Raw genomic sequence first — 20,080 nt, forward strand, 5'->3', positions numbered from 1 at the left:
AGTAAAAGAGTTTCATCATTGATTTCTGTCTACATATGGGCTCGCACGCAGCGACATACACAGCGTTCGCGGGCTCGAGATTGCTGCGAGGCCCGACTCGTATTCGTGACTGCAGCTACCGCAGCCTAGAGCGTCTCCTAGCCATATGAGTTCACGACGAAGCCTCTCCTACTGAGCGACGGCATTCGATTCGCGATCTCAGGTCTGGCTCCAGCGTGCTCAAGTCACTGATTCCGCCGAAGGATCAGTGAGAGCGAAGGACGAGATCCAGGATCTGTCCGAAAGCTCCTTCGGTTTCGCCGCATTGCACTCATTGTCTTGTGGTCCGAATCTAGTCCCAAGATTCATGACACTGACTTGCCGCGCACCCTCCCAACGCAAGCCGTCCGCCGTGCAGTTCCGGAAAACACAATCAATCAGAACAGTGTCCTTGAAGTGCACCCTTCTGAAGTTGCAGTTCTGAAAGGAGACCCCGTAGACAACGCAATTCTCAAAGACGACCTCATCCAGAACGCAGTCCTGAAACTTCACTGCAGTGTAAAGCTCATTAGGTCCCTCCTTGAACCGCAGACCATCGTCTTTGCAGCCTTTGGATGTGACGTCGAAAGAAGAAGTCCCATGCGCCTTTGCGTATCGAAGCAATCTTTGTCCATAAGACTCGACGCCTTCTGGCATGCCTCCAAAACCTTGCGCATATTGTTCTGGGGACTCGTCGGAATCCTCGTCAGCATCGCTGTCGATCCACCAATCCTCCTCTTCCGGTCTGCTTAGCGCTCCTGGAAGTGTCTCTCCGAGGGAAGGGCCGCGGTCTTGAATTTTCTGAGTCAGCTGCCATTCATCTCGAAACAAGGTGTTGGTGCAAAGGAATCCGTCGAAATGCATGTCAATGATGTCGATGATCTCCAGCTCGCTGTCCTTGGGAATTCTGCTTTTCAGTCTCGAGATGACTGAGTTTACGAATTGAGTCCCTTCAAAGTGGCAGCGGGTGAAGGTGACGTTGAAAAGGGCACAGTTCTCGAAGATCGTCGTGTGCTCGAAGGTGCAGTTGACGAAGTGTACGTTCTGGAAGCGCCCAGCTTTGCCGAGAATGATTTTCAGTCCGTGATCAGGCTGCATGGGCTTGAAGACGAGGTCGCGATTCTCGATCAGCTGCTCCGGGATCTCAGATTTGGTCTTGTCATTCTCGATAGCGCCCTGGGATTCATCGCTCGTGGCTGTGCTCGCCGCCCTGGTGCAAATAGTCAGCTACAAGACTTCTCTCCAGAACTTCGGCGACTCACTTGTTGTCTTTGGAGAACTCAGTCGGTGGTGCAAGGTCATCGAGGCTGTCATTCTCGCTGTAGTCGGAGTCGTCGAACTCGCTATCGTCCTCGCTTTCACAATGATCAGCAGCTGTGGTCGTAGTTCTGACTGCAATTAGCAACCGCCGACATCCTGAACTTCACATCTTACCTCTCCGAGTCATTGAGGCTCTCCGCGCGCAGAGAGCAATGCTGTAGAGAACCAGCCAACTCGTCAGTGCCGTCGTCCGACATGTCTACGATGGAGTATTTGTGAGTGGCTATAGTCGATCTGTGTCATTTGCAAATATACAGTCGCGACAAACAAAGGTTGCTTGGCGATCAAACAGCAGCAACAGCAACATATGCACGGAGCAGCAAACAATGCGTTCATTCTGTTTTGTTTGCTTGGCGATGCGCGTTATGCCGCGCGCGCATTCGAGATGCAGGATGCGCCTACTAGTGTCAACGTCCATCAAGTGAAGTGAAGTACTACAACCAAAGAAGCTTTAGAGCGCCGAACAGGAAGGGGGCGTGTCCGGGCCCTGCAAGAACTAGGAGGCAGAGCCGTCTGCGAGGATGAGCGAAGGCGATAGGGCTCGGACCGGATCGGTTGCGTTCATTAGAGCTTTTGCCATACTGAAGCTGCCTTGGGCACGCGGTCCGCTGCACTGCCTTACTGAAGCCAGTACGTCTGCCCTTCAGTTTTCTGTAAGAGCTGAGACGCAGAGCTCTTACCAATGTGCCACCAATATGCATCCGCTTCAGCCTGTTCTTGGTCGTGGCCTCAGCAATATTCAGCCATTCCAATCCTTTGAGTCGCCTCCAGCCATGTATTGCCCACGTCACACCTCGAAACCTCTGCCGCCGCCGCCCTAATGCTTTCGCCGTGCAATGCCAAACGCTAGGAAGAAAAGGGAACTGGGGGTCTTCTTACCATGATATCGTAACTTCGTCAATTCATTCAAGTAGCATCGTCTCCGCTGTCATACGCAGCATCAGCGCGCTGACGCTCAGCCAAAATCTTCTCCCATTCCTTCGCAAAATCTGCCAGACCGTTGCCTGACTGGCTTGCGTCGACGACATCTTTCGGCATCTTGTGTGCGCTGTACTGAGTACTGGAGAACATCGCGGCTTCTGGATCTTCTGGGTGCACCAAGCGCAGCTCCGGAAGGTAGAGGTCTTCCTCGGCCGAGTCTTCATCTTCACTGTCCTCGGCGTGCTCGGTTGATTCACTTGCCTGCATCTCGGCCTCCTGTTTGGCAAGGATGTCCATCATCTGCTGTCGCTTCGCTGGATCGATGGAGAGCCGGACAAAGCCGCCTTGCAGAAGCTCATCCTCGGGCTCCTCAAGTGGCGCGTCCATCTCAAGCAGCTCTTGCCAACTGTATAGCAGCGGATCTGTTCTTGTGGCCCACGGATTGATGTCAACCAGCCAAACGCGGTCGTAGGTCTGTGGGATGTAGACATCGAAGACGAAGCTATCGTCCTCGAACGTGTCTTGGAGTCGGATCTCGAAGAACTCCCTAATCAAGGATTGAATCTTGTCCTGCATCTTGTGAAGGAATTGGTAGTAATTCATATCTCGCTGTGAGATGCACAGCAGCTTTCTGTCTCTAACGAAACAGCGAAACTCGACTGATGGGTTCCAATGTGGGTTCGCCTTGCGGAGAACGAGGTGATATGGGATGTCGTCCTCACTCAATTGTTCCCCCTCTGAAGTATCCACGCAGTCATCGTAGGCGTGCTCCAAGTCATGTGTGATGAAGTCCGAGCTTTTGAGGAGAAGATAAATGTCACTGGGCTTGTGACACTTCATCGTGTTGGCATTCATGTAGGTCGCATCTTTGGGTGCAGACCAATTCAACTTGGGCATGACAGCTCCGCCCAACTCTTCAATCGTTGCTCGAATCGCGCGGTGTACCTCTCGCCACTGCGCCGAAGGATCTTCGTCCTCATCATCGTCGTTCGCATCGGGATTATCAGAGGCGGAGACATAGGCGCTATCGGTGTCTGAGGTCATCTGAGCTGGTGGGTCATCGTCTTCGGGTAGGACGATTCCATCGGCGCGTAGGTAGTCAACGAAAGGTCGTGTGAGGGGCACAAGGCGCGTCTTTGGTGTGAGAGTGCGATATTTCGGGTGCCAGGAATGGTATGAGCAGTTGAGGATGTGCTTCTTGGTGACGGGCGGAAAGGGCAGTCTGATAGGAGTTTCGTCGCCGTCGCCTTGCGACTCGCTGATGCTGTGGGGCATGGTGGTTGTTGTTGTCGAAGTGAAGTGACGTGAGCGAGAAAGAAAGTCGAAGTGTTGTACATGTACCAATGACTCAATCACATGCTGCGCCTTCTCAAAGCGGCAAGTGGGTCCTGCAAGGCTGTCCTTAGGATTGCATTTTCGAGGACAAGCCTTCCAACGAGATGATTCGACGAGAAAAGAGGAGTGAGACGTGCATTGCTCATAGGAGGCATCTTACATTCACATTTGTAATCTCATGATACAGTAATATCGAAATACAAGTCCCAAGACCATGATCAATCTGGAGGTCCTTTTCCTTTCTCAAACGCCATATTCAATTGTATCCGCCCATTCCAGACGCCTTAACGTGAGCCCAGACACGCTCCATGTCGAAGTGTATCAGTAAAGACATTTTGATCTTCCAAAAGTGAGCCACTCATCGCCACCGGGTATCATTCCTCCTCTGTTCAAGTCCTTTAACTTTCGAGGCCGCTCACTTCAACGCGAAAACCGTTCCCAATGTCACATTATCCATCCTCGTAGCCCTCTTCTCCGCTTGCTTCTGCGCAGGCGTCTTCTTCGATGAGCTCGAAGTCCTGAACTTGTCCTTAATCAAAGCGATCGTCGAAGCCGTACTTGAGTAACTCATCATTGAAGCAGAGTCTGAAGACATCTTATCGTATCCAGCCTTTGATGACTTGGTTGAACTTGCTGAAGTCGTCGAGTGTGAGGTCGATGTTGATGCCCCGTTTGCTGCTTGATACATCGTTGTCTGTTGAAAGGCTTTGCTCGCTGGGTTCGATGGGACTTGAGTGTGAGAGGTGTAGAGTTGATCCCAGAGAATGGACATTGTGTCGGACTTCTTATGTGGTATAGGGATGGATATGAGTCAAGTGGAGCACTAAGTTGTGTAGCTCGGACTTGAAGGAGTACTGAGGTACTTGTACTGTCTCTTTTCGTACGATGATCGATAGCTCCGATTGTCAGATCGTAGCGGTGATATGTCTGTCTGCGAAGCAAGAGTAGTGATTCTTCAGCGTGATAAGAAAACAAGAACTCTGAGAACAAACGACCGGGGACCATGATGATATATCCCTAACCCTCACAGTCATACCAGGGCACTCACCATTGATACCTAAGCAAAAAGCCCGCCCGCATGCATGCAAGTCAACACCGCCCTACACCCATTGACTCAATCCAAACCTGCTAGCGTAATCAGCCCATTCACTTCACCGCGCACAGCCTCAAGCGAACCAATGATCCCTCCCACAGCCGCCAACTAACTGCCCTCCATCAGGCACCAAGTCACGAAACGCGCCTCCAGCAAAGCACGCCGCCAAAAACGCGTGCAAAAGCGGTTTTCACGTCCATCTTGCCGCCTACAAACACGGTATGCTGACCTGATCACGACGCAAGCGAGCAAGATGAACCATCCATTGAAGTGGTAGCGGCAGGAACCGTAGTGAGCTGTATGGCCCACTAAGCAGAATGTGGCTTGCGGTGACTCGATTTCGACATCTGCAGCCAGTCGTAACTTCGGATTTCGCGAATGCGACGCGACGTGCGGAGAAAGACACGCGCGCCCTGCAGTCGAGTTATCTTGGTCTTTTCGCGCCTTGCAAAAGGATGGATGGCATCATGCGGTTGCGCGCCTTACAGACCCGGGAAGGATGCAGAGAGTAGACGAGAAGAGAGCGCGCCTTGCAGATGGAAGGCTCCAGCCAAGCAACCCCGGACGATGCTGCATCGGAGTTCACTGTGAGATGAACGCCTTCTCTTCGGCACGCTCGGCCGAAGCTTTCTCCTCCGCGCATGCCTCAGGACAAAAGATACATGTATTCTTTCAAGTGAGATTTCAAGGACATATTACTCATTATATATACTCTCGCTCTCTGTCGAAGCCTTGCTTCATCGCCAGGCACTCTCCGCACTCTCTGTCTCTAGCCTTGTTGTCGTATATACATTCGAAAGACCCCGCAAAGTCCGCGAGGTGGAAAAGGAAAAAACCGCTACACAAACACATGAACGCTCCCAACGGGCCCAAGAATATGCTCCCCAATGCGGTTGATGATGACAGGTAGGTGTTGTGGTGGCGGCGATCTTTGTGGTTTTTGTAATTGTTGCTGCTTCCTCGTGCTCATCATGATCGACTCAAATATGCTTCTGTCTCCTCGAATGGCTCCCATTTTGGTGTCCTCTCCCAATCAAAAGTCACACTCCAGTCAGACAGAAGACGCCCTTCTGATTCCCTCTCTTCGTCCCTCGCGAACTTCCTCCGCAAAACCGTACGTCTGGTAATAAAAACAAAGCCCTGGGTATAATTTTTGTTCATCGTCGTAAAATGTAAAATGATCGCAAACTACTGCAGAATAACGATCACGGTCGTTTCTTGCCGCGAACGGGCGGTACTGTTGATCCTGATGTCGGAGGCGCAGTGGATGGCGTGACATTGCTGCTACTGCCGGACAAGTGCCTCGCCAAACTCGCCAGCGAGCCGGAATTCGATAGATGGATGACGAAAAGCCAGCAACAGAGCGCATTGACGAGGTAATGCATCCGGTAGGCGTAGGTGACGCCATATACCGCGGCGTAGAGTGCTAATGCAAACATTAAGGTATTGGTGAAGTAGCGTACTCTGTGGCATGCCAGTGTCAGATAAAACGTACGCAGCATATACTCAAAATAAACAATCCACTTACCGGCTCGTCACGCGCGGTATCATGTTGTTCGTGCTCATCGTCTCGACCAGCAAGATGTATCCGAGCACGGAGAGAAGATTATGATGAGTCGAAAAGGGCGTCAACCAATGTACCGTGAGGTTGTGGATCCAAACGACCAGTACGGGGGCATTGATTGGTAAGATCCAAAGCATGAGTAACAGGACGGAGTGTGCGTAGTTGTAGAAGTGATAGCTCTGCGGAGTTTGAGATTCCTGTGCGGTCTTGATTGCTCGAATGCAGGTTACTGCTTGAACCAGGCAGAGGACGGCGTATGCGAACTGGTAGGGTATGATCGTGACCACTAGCAGTAATAAAACTGCGATCGTAAGGTTGCGGCGATTGAGCAGTCCAGTGTTGGGTAGTTGTGCTCTGCTACGCACGAAGTCAGTATCAGTCGCTTCTACCTGTGCAAGATGCACATACCGTGATTCCTCTGGAGGCCCCTGCGCCCATCTCAGAACCTTCGCAACACCCAGAGCAATCGTGTGTGTCAGGACAAGGACGACATAGTTCATGACAATGCAGATTCCCACGCAGATGATCGCAAACAGTGGAACCAAAAACCAGAAAAAGGGATCCGAAGTGCCGAGCATCAGGTCGTTGACTGTGAAGTCGATCGCCTGTTCAGATGTACCGGTCGACTTGCTCAGCCAGTGTCGCGTCCATAGGTTATGGCTGGACTTGGAGACCGCAATGGCGAAGAACGTCAAAGCAATGAAGATTGCCGGCAGAGAAGTGCGGATGCACTGATCCATACTCTGTGTGAAGCTGATGAACACTCCCGTTGTGTCGTACACTTTGAATTGCTTGCGTAGTACAAGCGCAACGACCAGAATAGGGAACGCCGCAAAGACAGTCCGATACCTCATGACAAGCTTGCCGGCACTGCCCAGTACATCCACTTTGAACGAAATGTCGACAGTCGAGTTGCACATAGGATCCGTCCAGAATTGCAGCGACAATCCTTCGGTCACTGGTCCAGCACTCAAACGCGGAGGCATATACGGGGATAGACCGTGCACGTTGATGTTGCCGCCCTTGGTATTGACGAAATACTTGGACTCATATGGCTCAGCGATGTACTGTCGCATGAGAGGAGCGAAGCTTTCTTCGTGCTTCCGGCATGGCTTCCTATCCACCTCGAGCGAATATGCGAATAGCGTTGAGTGAACTTCGGGAATCTTGAGCTCCGTCATCATCGGCCTGTTTGCAGGCAGTCGAACCGTGGCGCCGCTGAGTAGGAGCTGGTGGTGGCCTTTGCTGACCTTGATCGAAGACTCTGCAGCATTGCTGAACTCAGCGATGACCCATCCAGGCATGCGCTCTTTCGCCTTCTCAACCACGGCGATGAACTGGTAATCAGCAATGCTTGACAGTTCATACTGCAAGTAGGAGAACGGATGAGTACCATCGAATGCGTTGACGGAATCCTTGTTCGATGCGGGTAGTAACGAGACATCAGAAACCGCGTTCTTGCAGGCAAGCCTCGTAGATCCTCCAGCACTGTTCGAGGGGTCCAAATTGATGGCGTACGAGAGCACTGAGAACCCTGCTGGTGGAGGAAAGACGCTGCAGAGGAGGACCGACATTGTCCCGTCATCTTCTTCCGAATCCAGTTTCTGATCCGTGAGGAGCGTGAACTTGCTGCCTTCCACGAATGGCTGTGCCGGGATAGGCATCACATGCGCTTTCGTGGTCCCTGTATCACCAAGCGATCGCAACACTAGTCGCTCACCGTGCGACATAATACCTGTCGAGCTGTGTTCAAGTGTCAAGTATGTCGTAGGCTCCTGCTCCAGAAGACCCTTTTCGACGACTGGTTCCATGCCGGTGAGCAGTCTTTTCCGGAACGCGCGTATCCGCTCTGGGCGTGGTCTTGTCTGTGAAGGTCGGCGCACATCGATCACATCATAGATTGCCTTGACTAACGCTTTGCGAAATTGGTCACACCACATGATGGCCAGATGATCCATGCCCGTCCAGACATCAGGGATGCTCGACGTAAAGACTGTGAAACCGTGTGTATCGGGCACAAGTGATGTCAAACTTGTGTATTCTGACGGAATCATGGTATCGAGGCCACCTCCTGCTACGGAAACCAAAGTCACATCGTCCAGTGGATTCTTTGCGGCCGATCCGGAGAAAGATCTCCTCCAGTACGTGTTGATGTCGTTGTATGTAGACACCATCGCGGCATCAAATGAGATCGGGGGTCGCGCATGGGGCGCTGATAGTGTCAATATGGTGTTGATCGTGTTCTCCTGGTAATTCGGCATTCGAAGCATCGTCCTGGCGACCACACCTCCCATGGAATGGCCGAGCATGATCACAGATTTGGGGTCTGGCAGCCCCGGTTCGCGAGCGGATCGCTGTGGATTATGATACAGTGCCAGAATGTATGCGATGGCCTCGTTCAGATACTCGGCCTGGTCGAGCAGAGTTTGGCCATGAAATGCAATGAGCTCCTCGTTGAAGTCGACCGTGAAGAAGTCCAGCGGCCGCTTGCCCTCTCCCTGCGCGTCTCCATCCTGCCGTAATACATCGTGAAAATACACTGCTGCTTCTGCAGCGATGGGTCGCACTTGCTTGTAACTTCCAGCGTTGCCAGGGATGAACAAGACCGGTATCCCTTTGACCCTGATATCCTCATCCACGCCCCCTTCGCGATAGAGGTATAATGAGTATTTGCTCGCGAAGCGCGTGTGTTCTGTGTCGAAGTCGGGGAATCGGTCGAAGCGCGGCCGCATGTAAGACATGGCGCATCCTTTCGGGTCCTGCTGTCGGTTCAGGAACGAGTGGACCACGGTCAACAGGATGACGATGGCACCGATGCTCATCGCCAGCGTGAGGAAGGAACATCTCCATGGGCTCCGTCGTCTTTCTGCATGTTTTCGTAAATGGTCGGCAACGTATTCGGCGCGTGATTTGGAAGGGACGGGCTCGTCAAGAGTGCCGGGTTCGAGCGGCGGGTTCGGTATGGGCGTTGTCCGCGGCCATGGCGCCTTTTCTGAGAGCAGCACACTGGCTTCTTTGGTGGCTGCTTTTCGTTGCTGTTGCTGTTGTTGCGCAGACATGTGCCGCGTCGTCGCGCGGACGGGCTGTGCTGATTCCCGAGCCATCACCTCCGCCCTGCCCTTCTTGCTGCTGCCGGTGCTGACGTGCGGCCTGTCGCGAGCCTCATCTTCGCTTCCCTCGCTCGAGCGCCTCCTCATTGAAAGCTCCGCCGGCTGCAGGTCAGCGTCGCATTCGTGCACACGGGGTCCCGTGATCCGGCAAGAGGGCTCTGTAACGACAGACGAGGTGTGGTGGTGGTGTTGGGGTGCGGCGTGGTGGACTCTATCGCGAGGAGGAATCGCGAGAGGCAGGGGAGGCGTTCTCGCTAAGAGAGGGAAGGTAGCGCCGCAAGTCCGTCACAGATCCACCGTGCATTCGATAGTTGCCAGTCCGAATCACCTTCGGCTCCGCAACGGCGTCGATGGCGACATGAAAATGCTGGTCGTGATGGCAAGAACCGATGCTGTCTGGATGTCTTATCATGAGACCGATGTTGCACGACGCTGTCACATATGGCGTTGCGCAGAAGCTCTCACAAATTGTGCACCGCGGGAGCTTCTGCTGCTGGTGCTGGCCCAAATGCACGGTAAGTGCACGCGGAGAGCTAATTTCATTAAAAACTTATGCTCAGATCGCCGACCGATCCACGGCTCGCTCGCGAAACCTCCGCTTCTCCTCCCTCCTCCTCCCACACCGCGCTCCGCCACTCCACCCCTACACCGGGGTCACTGACGCCAATGGGCTTCGAACGTTCTGTTGATCGTTCACGCGCGCGACCTGTGCGCCAAGCTGCAACGCGTCAGCTCTTAAGGGAAAGGTACAGGAGCTATCCCCAGGCCAGCTGTAGGAGCTATGAGCCGCACTGCACGCCGAAAGCCAAAGCCATCTATGTATGGCAGCCGTTCAGCCACCGTCGATGCACGTTTTGCGGCGCATCGGTCTCACCAACTCACGCAAATGACGCTAGCACCCGGCCAAGCTGTGGTTGTCGAGTCTCCAGAAAAGTGGTGCAGCTTTTTGCGAGCAATTAGAGGATCGTCCGCGGCTCATGCGAACGTTCACCGGAGTCACTCGCCGCGCCAATGGGTTCCAGGATGCATGTCGTGCAGAAAACGCTCGAAAAAATCAAGGAAATGTCCAAAAGGCTTGCACAGCTTGCGACCATCAAAACTTTACTTGGCGGGTCTTTGTACAACGTGTCTGGCATTGGCAGAATCGCCTTGTGCAACACTGTGCTTCAGCCAGAAATTGCCGCCGCGTCCTTCAATTCGTTCCCATGGCCGACCAGAAAGCTCACTGAACGCACTGTACGTGCAAGACACGCAACATACCCGGTGTGCACATGATTACATCGTATATTACGCATACGTTCATCAGTTTACCACCTTCCCGACTCTGACTTGACTTTTCTCCAGCCTCTCCTTCCACGCTGCCTTCTTCTTCTGCACCTTCACCGCACTCCTCTTCCGCGCAACATGTCGATTAAAGCTTCCCTTTGCACCATGCCTCAACTTAGTAATCCGGTCTCCAGCCCTCCCTTTCGTGATTGAACCATATTCCAACTTTTCGTCCTTCGAGCGGTATTTATTCAAGAAATCGATCTGTCCATTCGATGCCGGCGCTCTCCTCCATCGAGCAGAATGCGCAATGAACTCGAACGGGAAAATCTTGCTGACAAATGTGTCGGCCGCACGAACCGCATCTTCAAATGTCGAGGCTTTTGCGATATTTCTTGGCCGAGCGAGGATCTTGCTACCGGTGCCTTCGGATCCTGCGACTTTCCGGGTATGTGTCACGACGAAGTGCTCCGCATCTGAATCTCCCTCTCCTCGTTGGATCCTGATGAAGCCTCCGTCCTGGTTCGAAAGAATATACTTCTCGTCACTGATCTGCACCCAAGCATTTCTCGAGAGCTGTCGGACGTGTCGTTCCCCCGCAGTGTCGTCAATCAAATCATTGACATTGTCATAATCCGTAAACGTGACATTGCCCTGTAGCTCGACCAACTGATTATTGGCAGTCGCCACAGCTGCTTGGTCTTCACGTTCCCGTTCCTTTTGCCGACGCTCTTTGGCAGCTTTGAGATCCTTGCCCTGAGCTTCGTTCAGTAGTGCATCCGAATCCAACCCGAATAAGGTTGGCGAAGATACGATGCCCGTCTCCAATGAGGCTACCATGTCAATCACATGACAATTCTCCTTGTCCGGATGTAACCTCAGGCCTCGTCCAATCATCTGCATGAGCAGATTACGGGACTGAGTCGGTCGCGCGAGGACGATGCAGTCGATGTTCTGGATATCGGTTCCTTCAGTGTAGATGCCGCAGTTCAAGAGTACAGGAAATTCGCCTTTCTTGAACGCTTCCAGCCGCTCGTCCCGAACTTTGATAGGCGTGTCGCTTGTGACGAAACGAGCGTCTACACCGTGTGCACGAAACGTTGCCGTCAAGGCTGCTACATGCGCGAGGTCTACGCAGAAGACCAAAGTAGACTTTCGATCTCTCGCCTTTGTCATCCATGCCCGGACTGTGATCGAATTGGTAACATCGTTATTAACAGCCTTGGAAAGAGATCCAGTGTGAAAGTCGCCGTGTGATTGCGTCTTCACATTACCGAGCTTGGCTTCAGACTGGACAGTCGTGAAGAGCAAATTCGACAGCCACTGATCCTCGATCATATCCAGATAATCTTTATGGTAGACGATGTGATCAATAACTGCGCCAAGTCGCATTCCATCGTGTCGTGAGAGCGTCGCCGATACTCCCACAAGACAAGCAGGTCCATATTCGACAGCGTCCACGAGGCGAAAATGTCGAAGAACATCCATATATCCGGACGCCACGATGTGATGAGCCTCGTCAACCAATACGAGTTTGAACCGATCTGGGTCGTAATTCGACAACCTTGCACCTCGTGTCAGACTTTGAATCGAGGCGACAGTGATATCTGCAACACCGGAGGCGTGTCTATTCGCCATTTCGATCTCGACTGTCTTGTCCGGGTACAGGTTCTGGCAGTGGCGCGCTGCTTGCTTGACAAGCTCCCGCCTGTGAGCAAGGATGAGAGTTTGGGTCGCATTGGTCGTGGGAGGTGGGACTTGGGCTATCAAGTGACTGAAGATGACCTGAACAATTGGTCAGTGGTGGAGTTTGAGTGCTCTCAATATTGCCTACCGTCTTGCCACTACCAGTGGCCAGCGAAATTGCCAGCCGTTTCTCACCTCTGGCGATGTACTCCAGGACAGACTGAATGCTCTCCTGTTGGTATGGCCGGAGTTGCACTTTCTGTGGCTGCACCTGCCATCTTCGCGATGATGAGGCGAAATGCCTAGCCCATGTTGTTGGACGAGGAGGTGTTGGCGAGAACTGGAGAAGGAGGTGTCGTGAGAATGGAGGTGTCGGTTTCAGTAGCCCTACATGTATCTCTCGAACTGCACACCGCGCGATACTCATCAGCCAGACGATGGAAGGCGCACCCTAAAACGAAGGTTGCAATGACAGGACAAGGAATGTGTTGGACGGAGACGAAGTGACAGAAGCTGCAGCAGAGGCAAGTGCGAGGCTGTCACCAGACGCGACTTTTGTCACCTTCGCGAAGCAATTTACGAACTTCAACGTGATCTTCCAGAGCAACTCAATTTCGCAACTCATGTCGTCAATCATTATGTTCATCACCATATATACTCTAACGATTGTGCTGTATACACCCCACTGTAAGCGAATGTTCTGTGTGTATCCCAATGCAAACGACAGTGCCCATTGTGCCGTCCGATACGACGATGCAATGCAAAAGTGAAATCCCGTCATCTCCATGCCGTACAACACCAGAGGCCGTCTGCAGATTCCTTCACACTACGTGTAATAGTAGTTGCAGCTCAGCTGAGCATTGCCCGGATACGGTACATACCAATAGCACCAAAACTCGAGATCTTTAATCTTGAACTTCAAAGTGTTGCCATCGATGCTGCCGCCATCATCGTCGTCGCCGCCGCCCTCATATGCTTTCTTCCAGGCCTTGAGAGCATCCTCATAATCTTTCCAGGGATTCTTGTCGTCGTCCTTCTTGCCATACAGCTTGTCGTAATAGTCTTTCCACTGCTTCTGATAGTCTTCTAACCATTTCGTGTAGGCATCCTTGTTTGCGTCTGACTTGTCTTGCAACGCTTTCTGCCAGTCCTCGAGCGCTTTTGTGTAGGAGTCGTCTGGTTTCTTATCATCAGATTTGAGCTTGCCTGCTGCATTTACCAAGCCCGTAAGGCCGTCGAAGAATGTCTGTGATGATGATGATGCTGGTGTCGTGCCGGACCCCATGCCCGACGATGATCCAAGGAAAGGGATGGAGATTCCAGTTCCGCCACCACCTGCGCCTCCACCTCCCGATCCTCCCAAGAATGAGCCGACGAGGCCACCGATGTCAAGCTGTGCTGCGTCATTCTGTTGCGGTTGATTCTGGGTTGCATCTGCAGCAGGGGCGGCAGCCTTTGCTGCATCAGCTTGAGCGTTCTGAGCAGTGGCCTGCGTTTCATCGACTTGCTTATTCGAATCTGCCTGCTGCGCTTGAACAGCTTGGACGTTTGCTTCAGCTTGTTGATTCTGGGCCTGGTCTTGCGCGGGTTGTGCAGCAACTGTGTCGTCACGAGTGCTCAAGTGGATACCCTGAGCATTATCGTAAGTGAACTGCATCATGATCGTCCATGTCGATGTGTGTACATACATTCTGAAGATAAGGCTGAGGCAAGGCCATCGCCTGGGCCAGCAGCACACTGAGCCCAACTGAGACAACCTGCTTGAGATGCATTGTGGAACAGCAGACAGTAATTGGGGTGTTTCGGAGCGGCCGATGGTCTTGTGAGTTCGAAGGTTCGTTCAACAGCAGGACGGATTGCTTCCTTTATACCATGGAGTGCTCAGTGCACTCGTCGAACCAACTATCGCCAAGCATGTATGGTAGCCATGCTAGCCCCATGAGCAGAGGCTGGAATATTCGTTACGTACTGCTTGTACTGCCGGCCCAAGCCAGGTGATTGCACAATGAGCGCATGCTGTTCGGCTGCGCCTTCGCAATTTTTTACTGGCTCTTCGTGGCCGGTCACTGTTCGGGGTCGATATTTGCCTAATGCCAGGAAGTATAACACCACTGCAGCAACACCTCTCCACCGCAGCCGAGGTGGATTTGTTATCTTACCATAGCGGAGCCGTTGTCGTTCACTTTGATACCTACGAATGATTTTATTGAGGCTGTGGCACTCCGCACTAACCTCGTTCTTCGTCTTCTACTTGGTCCATCTGGACCACTTCGGTGAATGAGATTGTTCCTCACTGACCATTGGTCGTCTGATACTTAGTGAGCTCCACAACATACAAGAACCTGTTCCTGCTGTGGGCAAGGGTTCCCAGATAGATGCGCTTTTTGACGGTGGTCAAGCTTCGGCGGAAGCTTAATTCCGACAAGGCGACATGCAGTGAATGCTCGATCTTGCTCGCGTAGATGCAAGTCTACCACGGCCGATGAACAAACAGTCCAGGGATGAAGAAGTGACGCATGGATCGGTCTGTGGCAACAGCATGAATTTAAACTTTTGACATTTGAACCGCAAGAGGAAATTGATTGGGTACAGTCCACGAAGCTGAGGGTTCAGTTATCGGAAGCGGCGTGGTAGTTGGCAGTGTGGCGCACTGATTTCCGCGGAAGGGCGCTGAGAATGTGTCGAGCTATGACTCCTGATGCTCGGCTTCGACACAGGCGTATCGCTCTTCGAGCAACATCAGGACGCGCTCGACCTGGCGCCCATCTGTCGATCTCCGTACAATGGATTCGAGCGCGGAGTAGCGAAAGCAATTGCGCCGAAAGTTGGGCCGGCTCAAGGCTGTGTAAAAATGCCAGCGTCTTGTCAAAGCATAACTCTCGGCGGATCACCTGAAAAGGAAAATCAGAAGACCTACGTTCCGGATTTGGGGCTTTTCCCCACGAGAGTGGCTGTATGGTAGCATGAAGCGATGTTCTGCCCTGTGTAGCCCTAGAGTGCTATCGTAACTTTCTTGTGTTGGCTGTTGCGATTGTGCGGCACCTATTGTGATGACGCAGAGTGAGGCAGTTGATTTGGCGGCTTCCACGTGCAGTTCACGCGATTGCTGGGAATGCGCCCACCCATGCCGTCTTCGCTTCAGCGTCGAGAAAGCATAGAGCGGCAGTTTCGATTGTGGACTGATGTTCGATGTTCGTGGGGTACGCTGTACTCTGAAAGTTACGAGGAGCAGCCAGGCAAACAATGGCAGGTGCTCATGCTCGCGGATGCTGTTGCGATTGGCCGCATCGCTTGAGAGCAACTGCCATGTGCAGACGCACTGTGATGGCGGAATCTTGCCATGTTCGCGTTCGCCTGTAGTTGACAGTGCATTTCGTGTTGATGTTCGTGTTCATGTCGATGTCGCAGAGACCAACAACATGACGTGAGGAGTGAGATTGGATTGGACTCCATCCGCCACGACTTTCGCCGTCTTGGCAGCGTCGGATCACAGAAGTCGGGCCCGACTGTTGCACAACTTTCTCACAGCACATCGTCCTCGCCATGTGAGCCGAGACGGCGGTGGCGACATCTCCGCGATGGCGGCCGACACATCAGAAGACGAGTATATCGACAGCGAGCGTGACTCGCACTCCGCAGACTCAAGCAGCGAAAGACAAGGCACTCCTGCCTACGCGCAAAGCAGCAGAGACAACCAAGCTGAACGCGGGACTCGACAGAATGTCGACCCACAAGAACGATCGGGCGCCTCGTCACGCGGGCTCATCCAAGAACCAGACACCGTGGTCGAGGCCTGCACAGGGCAGTCCCGCGAGAGGCAACCCCGCCCATGGCAGCCCCGCCAGAAGCAACCTCGTTCAAGACAGGCCAGCAGTAGGCGAAGCAGCGGAGACTCGGACTGGCAATCGCAATCCTCGCGATCAGAAGTAGGCGGCTCGCTTACCACAGAGTACCGCGATCTGCTCAATGATATGATCGCAGATGCACGTGGCCGTGAGACAAATTCTGAGTTTGCTCTGACTGGCAGTCAGATCGAAGCTTCTTTTTGGTCTGCGCGTGAGAAGGCCGCACTGTTTCGAGCTCTTGAACGTCACGGCTCTGGTGATCTCTCTCGCTTGGCTCGTTCCGTACATACGAAAAGCCAGTTTGAAATACAAGTCTACATTTCGTTGCTTCGAGAGGGCCTTGCGGTGCAGCACAGAGCTGATCCACGAAAGACTGCCATCTTGAGTGACATCCCAGCCGCGGCAGAGATTCCAATTGACTGTGAAGCAGCACTGGAGAATGCTGCCGATGCCCTTTCATCCCGCGTCGAGAAGCACGAACAGACTGCAGAGCACGAAAAGTACAACGACAACTGGTTGGTCAATGCAGAAGCGGCCGACCAGGAGGAACAGAATTATGAGCAGGCAATCGCAGACGCTGCGAAGACTGACAATGATGTATCTACCACTGATGCCGTCGACTCGATAAGCTCAGACCAAGCCTTTTTGCTGCGGCAAGCTGCTTTTCTCCAACTATCCAGAAATCTCTTCATGAACAACGGTGAGCAGGAAGATCTCAGCTGGCACCATGTTAACCTGGTAACAGACGTGGTCGGCGAACCAGCCATTTTCAGGAGGGCTGTTGACGATTTGCAAGCCATTACGATTAGCTTGACACGTCGACTAGTGCAAGTCAGCATCTTCCAAGCCATGACGCGACTGAGAGCCCACGACTCAACGCGGACCGAATGGACACCTTTGCCTGCAGTCAGGGAGACCGACGTTCGCACAGCAATTGAGATTCTTGGACTGCGGCCGAAATGGCGGCAATATTGGGCTTCTATTCCGCGTCGGTCTCGTGTGACAGTCTACAGTGACTCGAAGAAGTATAATGACGGCCGCCCTGGTACTAAAGCGGGGCACGCCTTAACCTACGATGAGGTGGAGGCTGAGCTTGGTGATGAGAGCGAAAGGGTAGAGCCTGACAGCGAAGTCAGCGAAGAGGAAATGTTCGAGGAGGATATCGACGATTTCATGGCCAACAGCGACGCTTTCACAGACGACCATGATCAGTCCGGCGACTCGGAGGAAGAAGGGTACCAAGATCTGAAGCAGAATTCGGCACTATTCAGGTCCTCGAGGAAGCGTAAACGTGCCCTCAGCCCTGATACTCATGCTCAACTTCAGGATGAGCATGCAGAGGCAGTAGACTTACAGCATTCGGCAAGTGAACAGAGACGCCTCTGGGACTCGCTTCGCTTGGCGGCGCCAGAGAGCCTCGCACAAACGAATACCGTGAAAGCTGTGCCAACTATTGTATCAGCTGGAGCGAGTATCGATACGATGCATACAGAATGGCGCAATTCAGTCGGAGCACAGGCAGAATGGGAATCAGAGGAAGGACTACCTTGCCCCGAAGACTTTCACGCCATGGGCGTTGAAGGCCGAGCTCGTCGCAAACGCAGGCACATCCTCGAAGATAAGATCCGCGAGCGATTACAACCACGCCAGGCCAGTGCTTCGGGGGTGCATGAGACAAGCGCTCGCATTGAAGAGGACAATGATATCGAAGGAAGCGGAGAAGAGAGCCTCTCCATTGATGAAGAAGAAGAAGCAGCGCTCGAAGAGGATGTCGATGACTGAACTATATCAAGATTCATGCAGGCCTGCGACAATTCATACACACTGTCATCGCACAGTCCGATACTGCAGTAAGAAGAGCTGGTTCGTTCGGACCCGTGAGTGGTAGATAGATCATCCGCCACACTGGAGCACCACTTTAGCCTGAAGTCGCACCCCATCTTTCCCACATCCAAGAGCTTGGGGAATCCACTACAAGACAGAAGTTCTCCACCTTTCATCTTTGCAGCACTGCAGTTGAACAGGCTGTTTCGCGGCAGTTTGATCATTCGCATCATGTGAAGCCTACAGCTATAGCCAGTATCGCTGCCGAACGAAGGATAAGTACTTACTTGATCTCTACTATTTGCAACCTTCTTCGCCTGAAACCAATTGATCCTTCTATACGGCTACTGACTGCTTTGAGAACGCATCGGGCTAGGATTTGGTGCTCACACGATAACAAAGATGTCTACTGGGACTTTGAAAGTCCAAGGCGATCAAGTGGTAGGAAGCAATGATGGGAAACCCGTGGTGCTCAGAGGCGCAGCATTGGGTGGGTGGATGAATATGGAGAATGTACGTCCCATGTTATCGACCACTTCATCACAGAAAAAAAGGTCTCAAGCAATCGGTTCCGAGGAATATGGGCTGATCCGAAGTTCGCTAGTTCATTACCGGTTACCCAGGCCATGAATCTCAACATCGTAAATCCATGCTTAAAGTCCTCGGAAAAGAGAAATACGAGCATTTCTTCGATAGGTTCCTCACATACTTCTTTCAGGAAGCCGATGCGAAGTTCTTCGCTTCGAAAGGACTGAACTGTCTCCGACTACCTTTCAACTACCACCACTTCGAGGACGACATGAATCCGAGGGTCCTAAAAGAGGGTGGGTTCAAGCACTTGGACAGAGTCGTGGAGCTGTGTGCAAAGGAGGGAATCTACACAATCTTGGATTTGCATGCTCTGCCAGGAGGGCAGAACTGCGATTGGCATTCCGACAACGTGACGAACTGGGCTGCCTTCTGGGAACACAAAGACTTCCAAGACCGTGTCATTTGGCTCTGGAGCGAGATCGCTAAGCGCTACAAGGACAATCCGTGGGTCGCGGGATACAATTTGATCAATGAGCCTTGTGATCCCGAACATTGGCGGTTGCCGACTTTCTACGACAGGATTGAAAAGGAAGTGAGGAAGATTGATTCGGAGCATATACTGTGGTTGGATGGCAATACATTTGCGATGGAATGGAAGTGTTTCGAACATGTGTTACCCAACACTGTGTATGGTTTGCATGATTATAGTATGATGGGCTTCCCCAAAGGCAGGACGTATACTGGGGCGCAAGAGCAAGATCATCAACTGGAGAGTCAGTTCCTCAGAAAGGCCGAGTTTATGAGACAACATGGTTCTCCCGTCTGGAATGGTGAATTTGGTCCCGTCTATGCAGATTCAAAGCTGGATGAAGATCATGAGGCGATCAATGCTGCCCGGACGAACTTGTTGAGCAAACAGCTGGAGATCTACGACAAGTACCAGATTCATTGGTCGATCTGGCTGTTCAAAGATATTGGACTCCAGGGCATGGTCCACTTGGATCCGGAGTCGCTTTATATGAAGCGTATCGCTGGATTTCTGGAGAAGAAACGTCAATTGCAAGTCGACGCGTGGGGTCGTCGGCCTTCGAAAGAAGTCGAGGATGTCATATTCCCGCTGGTCGATTTCATCGACAAGCACATCCCGCAGAGTAAGGAGATGTATCCTACACCATGGAATACGGAACGTCAAATCACAAGGCTGGTCAATCAGCTTTGGATGAGCGGATGTCTGAGCGACGAATTCGCAGAGCTCTTCAAAGATCTGAGCCTTGAGGAGCTGGACGAGGTCGCGAAGAGCTTCGCATTTGAGAACTGCATCCAGCGACAAGGACTGAATGAGGTGTTGGAACGACATGCCAAAGTCTCAGGCGAAGGCAAGAAAGTGGATTGGACCGAGTTCCAACATGGAGCAGCTCAACAACAAAAGATGGAGCTTGATTAGTGAACAGATCTTGATGGGCTGTGGCTGAACCTTTGGTACCACCTTTTCGTGCGTAGTACGATGAATCATGAAGCACATCTCGGTATGTGCATGCCTTTGACATTTCTGCATCTTGAAGACGAA

General features: G+C 52.5%; 7 protein-coding genes across 7 annotated transcripts; 2 read left to right on the plus strand and 5 right to left on the minus strand.

Annotated features, from left to right (window-relative positions):
- Nucleotides 1-219: 219 nt before the first annotated feature.
- Nucleotides 220-1,756, minus strand: CKM354_000037500 (uncharacterized protein; the record flags this gene model as incomplete). Its single annotated transcript, XM_044795461.1, has 4 exons — nucleotides 220-1,228; nucleotides 1,281-1,406; nucleotides 1,453-1,561; nucleotides 1,741-1,756. 4 exons carry the CDS (start codon nucleotides 1,754-1,756, stop codon nucleotides 220-222), a joined length of 1,260 nt encoding a protein of 419 aa, XP_044651396.1.
- Nucleotides 1,757-2,244: 488 nt separating this feature from the next.
- On the minus strand, nucleotides 2,245-3,534 carry CKM354_000037600 (cell proliferation protein CDC123; the record flags this gene model as incomplete). Its single annotated transcript, XM_044795462.1, has 1 exon — nucleotides 2,245-3,534. The coding sequence occupies one exon, from the start codon at nucleotides 3,532-3,534 to the stop codon at nucleotides 2,245-2,247; it is 1,290 nt and encodes a 429-aa protein (XP_044651397.1).
- A 475-nt stretch (nucleotides 3,535-4,009) lies between these two features.
- On the minus strand, nucleotides 4,010-4,366 carry CKM354_000037700 (uncharacterized protein; the record flags this gene model as incomplete). The annotated part of the gene is made up of 1 exon (XM_044795463.1): nucleotides 4,010-4,366. The coding sequence occupies one exon, from the start codon at nucleotides 4,364-4,366 to the stop codon at nucleotides 4,010-4,012; it is 357 nt and encodes a 118-aa protein (XP_044651398.1).
- A 1,526-nt stretch (nucleotides 4,367-5,892) lies between these two features.
- Nucleotides 5,893-9,448, minus strand: CKM354_000037800 (uncharacterized protein; the record flags this gene model as incomplete). The annotated part of the gene is made up of 3 exons (XM_044795464.1): nucleotides 5,893-6,151; nucleotides 6,216-6,608; nucleotides 6,660-9,448. The coding sequence occupies 3 exons, from the start codon at nucleotides 9,446-9,448 to the stop codon at nucleotides 5,893-5,895; spliced, it is 3,441 nt and encodes a 1,146-aa protein (XP_044651399.1).
- Nucleotides 9,449-10,663: 1,215 nt separating this feature from the next.
- Nucleotides 10,664-14,085, minus strand: CKM354_000037900 (double-stranded DNA-dependent ATPase; the record flags this gene model as incomplete). The annotated part of the gene is made up of 4 exons (XM_044795465.1): nucleotides 10,664-12,412; nucleotides 12,462-12,615; nucleotides 13,144-13,943; nucleotides 14,002-14,085. 4 exons carry the CDS (start codon nucleotides 14,083-14,085, stop codon nucleotides 10,664-10,666), a joined length of 2,787 nt encoding a protein of 928 aa, XP_044651400.1.
- A 1,806-nt stretch (nucleotides 14,086-15,891) lies between these two features.
- Nucleotides 15,892-17,940, plus strand: CKM354_000038000 (uncharacterized protein; the record flags this gene model as incomplete). Its single annotated transcript, XM_044795466.1, has 1 exon — nucleotides 15,892-17,940. One exon carries the CDS (start codon nucleotides 15,892-15,894, stop codon nucleotides 17,938-17,940), a length of 2,049 nt encoding a protein of 682 aa, XP_044651401.1.
- A 444-nt stretch (nucleotides 17,941-18,384) lies between these two features.
- Nucleotides 18,385-19,957, plus strand: CKM354_000038100 (uncharacterized protein; the record flags this gene model as incomplete). Its single annotated transcript, XM_044795467.1, has 2 exons — nucleotides 18,385-18,495; nucleotides 18,587-19,957. 2 exons carry the CDS (start codon nucleotides 18,385-18,387, stop codon nucleotides 19,955-19,957), a joined length of 1,482 nt encoding a protein of 493 aa, XP_044651402.1.
- Nucleotides 19,958-20,080: the final 123 nt, after the last annotated feature.

The sequence above is a fragment of the Cercospora kikuchii genome, assembly GCF_019650295.1.
Source record: "Cercospora kikuchii DNA, contig_00001, whole genome shotgun sequence".
NCBI lineage: Eukaryota > Fungi > Ascomycota > Dothideomycetes > Mycosphaerellales > Mycosphaerellaceae > Cercospora > Cercospora kikuchii.